The sequence below is a fragment of the Symsagittifera roscoffensis genome, chromosome 6 (genome assembly GCF_963678635.1).
Source record: "Symsagittifera roscoffensis chromosome 6, txSymRosc1.1, whole genome shotgun sequence".
NCBI lineage: Eukaryota > Metazoa > Xenacoelomorpha > Acoela > Convolutidae > Symsagittifera > Symsagittifera roscoffensis.
This window is the reverse complement of record NC_087067.1, coordinates 20,191,574-20,198,650: the sequence shown is the minus strand read 5'-3', so window position 1 is coordinate 20,198,650 and position 7,077 is coordinate 20,191,574. Positions and strand designations below refer to the sequence as shown.

The 7,077-nt window shown below is 35.3% G+C and overlaps 1 protein-coding gene across 1 annotated transcript in view; it reads right to left on the bottom strand.

Moving 5' to 3' along the window:
* Positions 1–414: 414 nt before the first annotated feature.
* The window catches only part of LOC134848640 (TRAF3-interacting protein 1-like), a 52,667-nt gene continuing 46,004 nt past the window's right edge, over positions 415–7,077 (bottom strand). Inside the window, exon 8 of the mRNA XM_063866159.1 lies at positions 415–1,025. Within this exon, the coding sequence (XP_063722229.1) occupies positions 415–1,025 (611 nt within the window). The remainder of the gene's footprint in view (positions 1,026–7,077) is intronic.

Below are 7,077 nucleotides of genomic sequence, written 5' to 3'. Positions count from 1 at the left end.
CGCATAAATATTACAATTTCACATAAATTTGTGCGACCGTCAACGTCATCACTATGTTGATTCTCTTACGTTAATTTATAATTTTAAATTAGCAAGTACTGCAAGTGCATACTTCTACAGGAAAATGTTAAATCGGTACTGCAAATCAGGTCGAAATTTTTCCAAGACAATTTTCTAATTTTTCTTTGTTGATATTTAGTACTACTGAAAAGCCAAAAAATGACAACTATGATCCAAGGCTGACGTTTTTGTATTTGTTCGTTTTTTTGTGAGAAATTTTTTATTAAATTATTGAAAAAAAAACAGAAACAATTTCAAAGTTTTAAACGTAAACAAATGACTCGAAAAATTGAAATAGAAGAAAGGCTTAGGCGATTAACTGAATTTTCAAGGAGTAGTTGTTCTAGGAACTTCTCAGTCAGATTCCGAGTCAACAACACTCCCATTTTCTTTGTCTTTCTTTTCCTTCTTGTCTTTACGCTCTTTCCTCTCCGAATCTCTCCTTGACTTTTTTTCTGACTTTTCCTTATGGTGTTTCTTTTCAGATTTTTCGTCCTTTCCTCTGCGCGAGTTTTCACCTTTTTCTCTATCTTCATCCGGTTTCTCGTTTGCTTCATCGTTTTCAATTTCTTCGTCGCTTTTGTTTTCTTTGCTTTTACTTTTTTTCTCCTTCTCAGATTTTTCCGTCTTTGCCTTTTTCCCTGACTTTTCCGATTTTTCTTCATGACGATCACCATGATGTGATTTTTTCTTGTGTTTTGAACTTTTGTTGGCATTTTCATGTTCTTCATTTTCAGAAGTCTCAGCGTCTGATTTAACAACACTTTTCGATTCTCGATGTTTGCGTTCTTTTTTCTCTGACTTGTCTTTGTCGTGATGTTTTTTCTTCTCCTTTTTCTTACCTCCTTTTTTGTGATGTTTCTTCTTTTTATCCCGGCTTTTTTCGGAATCTTCATCACTTGATGCCAAAAATGGGTCTGTGCCTTCAGATTCTTCATCGCTTTTATTCTTTTTCTTCTTTTTTCCTGTAGTTTTTGGAATCAATTTAAATATGACCGCTGGTTTTTATGAACTTGGAATTTTGTTCAGTAGCATTGGTGATTAACCCATAATCAAAAATCGGAAAACTTGAACCCGATTAAAGGAAACTATTTTTTGGACTCATCCATCGCCAAAAACTTGTTCGCTGTGTAACTCATTTTGTATGTTTTTAATATACCAGTGAGACCAAAAAAAAAAATTGTCCAATTTTTTCAAAGCGTTTAAAAAATGCAAATATACGACAATAAAGATTTATAATTCCAAGAACCTTTCTGTTTGAAACAATGTGAGAACTATTAATGCAATCTTAGCAAATTGGGACAAAATAATTTTATTCCTAGACATCGAAAAACAAATCAGAACCCAGCCAAAAAAACTTTCTCGATTCAATTTTGATTGATCTAATTCTCGCTCACGTTGATAGGACAAAATATGTCTCGCCTTTTTTACCCCAAATTAACAAGTTTCAAGAATAACAAGGCTGTTCGTATATCAGGGCAAAGCACTGAATGTTCCGACTGCCCCTCAATCTATATTGAATATTTTTAGGGAAAACAAAGTGTTGGTTAAAAACTATAATTTTTGGACAAAATCAAAGATCAAGTGTAAAAATGTGATAGCAAAAGTTGATTTGCAAAAAGTAATATCTATTTGGATCGCCGAAGTTTTACTGAATAAAAAACCAATCCAACCATACATATTCCGTTTGCTTCGAAAGCCGGAACAATAACTTTACAAAAAAATATGTGCATGAAAAACCCCTTTTTCATTTTTGAGCTCTGAGCTTTGAATTTATAAGAAGAAAAACACTTCATGATTGCATATTCTAGCTTTTTTCAAAAATTGGAATTACAAAACTGCTCGGTGATATGTAACAATAGTGAGTTAGGACCGAAGTGTATAACTCATAGAGTAATTTCGGATAGGGTACACCGTCTGCTCGTCACGCTATCTTATTTTCGGCCGGATAGATTCGTGCAACTTCTTAGTCTAATACCGATCCTAATCTTACTCTTATACTATCTAGTCTCAGGTTGTTTAACTAGTCTCTGCTAGGCTCAATAGATCTAGGGTATACTGGTTTATTGCGGCTGCTGAAGTACTCGGGAGAGTTCAACTAATTTCTAAGTTAAATTCAAATCTCTCTGGTGCTGAAATTACAAGTAATTTCAGCACTTACAAATAAGTGGATTGTTAGTTAGATGGATCATGATTGGTTAATATTAAATACTTTACATTGGTAAAATATCTAATTTATCCAATCATAAAATGTAGTTTAGATCAGGTTCCACCCATCCGGGTTTTACAGAATTTTTTAGAATAGTTTTTCTGTAATTCGAAAGATGGATGATGGACGTTGGTATTTGGTGAACATCTTATTTCTTCTGGGTTTTCTTATTAGAGAAGTCCCAGATTCAATCATTGTGTCTTCTCAAGACAACGACTGGGTTTTCGCAACAAACTCAAATCTGATTTCAGAATGGTTGGCTATGTCAGGTTTTTCTGTTTCATTGGTGAGAACTTCTTTGTGTTTGACCTTGTCTGGGAATGGCGTGGAGATTGTGCGTGGTGGGGATGCCTGGTTACTCGGATCTGTACGTATACTTGAACATCGAGGTGGTCATTGGTCTAGTTCAATGAAGTCCTTTTCTGCGAAGTCAAGTCGTACTCTAAATCCTTTGAGTTGTGATTGTGGGCGGCATATTGATTGTAGTTGGCCATTCTTTCTCGAGTGTAGTAGGGTCGTTTTGTCTTTGGATGTTCGTCCTTGGTGTTGTATTCTGATCTATGTATTGCATAATGTAATTTACATTTTATAAAACTTTTATTAGTTTAATATTTTTTAATTATGATTTTAGTTAGTTGTTTTCACAAAAGCTTTTTGTTTTAGTTCAGTTATTTTGAAGAGTTACTCACCCTTGAGTAGCTCTTATTAAAAATAGGAGTGTGGTCACAAAGCGTGGATGTAGCACGGTGGGTTAGGCCGGCTATAGAGCATGCTCAGGACGTCCTTCCTGGTGGGTTAGGCCAGGAGTGGGAGTATGATTGCATGCGGTTTTTGTGAGAGGTCCTGTTATGTGACAACGTTTTATGTTGGGTTTGTTGTGGTTTTTCTTATGTTTTGTTGGTTGTGTCCTTTTTTCAAAAATCAAATTGTTTGTGGTATGGGTTTGTCTTTCGACTTTTTTGTGTTTTATTATTTCTTTCTTAGACTTTATAATAGTCTTCAAAAGAATAATTTATCCAGTTTTAAACTGGGTTAATCCGGTTTGGGTACCGTTGGTTTCCTTTTCTTAGTCATGCTGTTATGCTATGTGTTGTGGTGTTTAGTAAGCTGCATTGGTTAGTTTTGTTTAGTATATAATTCCTTTCCAACCGCGTTAAAGGAAAGTTTGAAACGTGTTATCTTGTGTTAGAGTTATCGAGTGTGAAAGCTTGAAACTGAAATTCATTATTTTAAACAATTCTTTGTGGGCGAGCTGTGCGAGTGTGGATAGAATTCTTATGCGAGTGAATGAAAATATCAAAAGGTTAGTACTGCTTTTGCTTCTTATGAATTTACTAGATAGAATTTTAATTTTACTGCTAGTTGTTGGGGGAAATTAAGTTACAAATTTTTATCATTATTAGATTTACTGCTGGTGGGGGAAAAATATATAAATTAATTTACTGCATTGGTATTATATTTATTTAATTGTTGGTGCAAAAATTTAATAGGGTTTTAAACAGTTTTGAAGAAGTTTGCTATTTTTTATTTTTCTTTTGTGAATTTTTCAGATGATCGTTGGATGAAGGCTAAAATTCTAAAGAAAACATGGATAAAGAATGGTGAGTTTCTAATGTTTGAATTAATTAGTAATATGTATAATTCATACTTACCTGTTAGTCGTCGGGGAAGAAACCGTGGGGGAAAATGTCGTGAATGAGATCTGAAGTTGTTAGTAGTTTGGCTAATATGCGGATGATATTTTTAGTTTGAAGCAGTGGCCAAAGCAATTGAAGTGCCTTAATTGTGGTTAGTTCTTCAGTGCCAACTGCAAATTCATAAGGTGTGTTTTGGATTAGATTATATAATTTGTGGTTGAATTTAGTGTTATGGATGAATTCTAAAATGGGGATTTCTATAGGTTGTACAAACTCGTGTGGGATGAGGAAGGGTCGGGATTCTTCTGCGTTGAAGGTCTTGGTGATGGGACAAAAGATATACATTTGGGTTATGGGATCATAATTTCGAAGAATACCATGAAGGTTAGTATCTTTAATGCAATATGTGAAGTTAAGAAAGAATGGTGAGGTGTATTTGGAATTGATGAATTGAAAACGATGGTGTGGTTGTCTGGAGGGAGTGTGTAGGTCAAAGTGATTTTGGATGAAACGATAATAAGTATATGTGTGTGTTTGTTTAGTGCGCAACATAATATCGTGTGAGCAGTGCAAATCTCTTTCATGTGGTGCAAGGAAATGAAAGGTTAGTGAAAATATTTGGAAGCGTTCTTTAAAACTTTCGTAGGCTTGCGTGTCTGTTAGTGCTTCTGAGACAATGTGGTCAAACTTGCGATCGAAGATATTTAGTGTAAATACATATGGTGTTTTAATGAAAAATTTCTCGGTGATTTGTGGGTTAGCGAAGCGATCGTCGTCTAAGAATTGATCTTGGTTAGTTCTGATGATGTTATGGTCGTAATATTCTAGTGTATATTCATTAGCTCGGGGTGCAGTGTGTGTTTTTAGTGATTTTTTGTATCCAATGTAAGTAAATTGTCTAGGTGTTAGTGGTGTAGTGAGTCGATATAGCATGTCCATATTTCGTTCTATATCGATATGAGTGTTAGATAAAGGTAAGCAAAGGGGATTTGTAAAATGATAATATGAGGTCCAAGGAAGGGTAGGCATTAAAACGTATTCGTCTACAAAGTTACGTGTCTCGTTAGTGTCATGAGGGGTGTTTAAGGTGTATTGTGGAAATGAGGGTAAGGTGATAGCTAAAAATTCTTTTGTGTTAGTGTGTTGTGGATGGTTGATGTATTCACGGGCTGTTCCTGGTTTCGCTGGGAAAGGATGGTTGGGGAACTTCCTTTTAAAAGTGCGGTAAGCTCTATTAGTGCTGAGTGAAGATACAGTAGTTGTGGATGATGGTGCTAATGAATCAGTATAAATTGAAGAGGGTGTAGGGGTAGGAGGGTTGGATGAATCTATTGTGGATGAGATTTGGTTTATGGTTGGGGTGTCAAGGTGATAGGATTGTTGTTGTAAGGTAATGAAATTATCTAGTTCTGGGGAGATTCGGGGGGGTGTCTGAAGAATGAGATGATTGGTTTGAGTGAAGTGAGGAGTAGGTTGGAGTGACTTGGGAAGCATAAGAGGGTGTAGAATTGGTTGGGTCAGGGTTATTTGGTAGTATGGGTTGAAAAGGGGGTTGGGAAAAATTTAAGGGATTGGTGTGAAAATTATTTGATGGAGATGGTTCGGAGTCGGCAAATTCATCGGGGGTTTCAATATTCGGGTTATTGAGTTGTGAGATGGAGTATAAAACTGAGATGTGTGAGTTAGTATCGGAATTTATGCCGGATGTTACATTACTGGATGGGAAATCGGGTGGCGGAAAAGCAAAAAGTGGTATTATTGGGATTGGAGTGGTGAGGTTGGTTGGGTGGGAATTTGATCGGTGTAGGGATCCAAGTTGTCGGCTCATCGTGGGCTAAAAAAATTATTATTTTGAGACTGAAAAGCGGTGGTATGGGGTTGTTCTATAATTTGTTCATAAGTATTTTCATCTTGTGAGTGGTGTGGCATTATATGTTGGATGGGACTTTGTGATATGGTTGGTCTAAAATTATTATGTGTTATGGCTAAATTTCGAAAATTACGTGGGACTAGGGATAATGGATGGTTATGTGGTAGGGGTGGTAACTGTGGTGCTGTTGGTGTTGTGTCTGCATTGTTATGTTCTTCGTCGTATGTGTTCTGTCTTGTTGCTATTTTTGTGTTATATTCTTTTATTTGTGCGTCTAAAAGAATTTTGTTTATAGATGTAGAAAATATTCCAAAAAATCCTGCAAATAGTATGCGTGCTACACTTGCTTGTCGATTGACTTGTGTGTGTATAGCACATGTGTTATAGATTCCTTTTAAGAGTGAAAAAAGAAATCCAATAAAGTTAAACATTGCGTATAAAATAGTTAGTTTTTCTAAGATGTAGTAGGGCCATCCTAGAAAATCAAGAATTTCATTCTTGAGTGTAACAAAGCTAAAAATATTGATAGGTGATATATCTTGGGGACGGTATTTTTCACCGTTTAGATATATATAATCTTGAATGTCTTTAAAATATCCGCTATAGTCTTGCGTATAGATGTCTGCAAATCCTGCGGTTTCGGCAAGTTTGCGTAAGTTTTGGTCAATTGATTGTCTTTGTATTGTGTCCATTTGTGTTAATAATTCCTGGAATTGTTGTGTTCTAATGTGATGTTGAATATCTGATTTTGAGTATATTCCTATTGATTGTAAGTCTATATTTGGGTTTCGAGCGATAGCGCGAATGCTTTCTGGTGAAAATTTTTTGAGTGATTGCATTAATGTGGGATATGGGGTGAGAAGGTAATATTTATCTTCATCAGGGTTTAGTTGTACTACGTTGTGGCTATTTTCTGATCCACATGGAACTGCGGTATCCCAGAAATAGGTTCTTCGTGAAAGTGTGTCAACGAAATGTACTTTATTCTTATAAAAGATAGGGATTCTTTTATAACATCGTTTATCTTCAAAAACGTATAGTGGTGATACTTTTTTAGTACAAGTATAAAACCATAAGATGTTTCCTTCATAGTCTAAAAAATTTGATCTATTTCCTGATAGTAAATATCCTGCGTAGGGTATTTTTAATACTGCTAGTGCAAGTGATTGTAATATTTGTGTTCTCTCTAATTCGCATAGTTGGTGTAATATTTCTAATTCGGAGAGTGACATTTCTTGAAAAATTCGGCTAATCGTGTAGTCTAGTTTCATATCTAAGTGAATATCATAGTGGATATTACC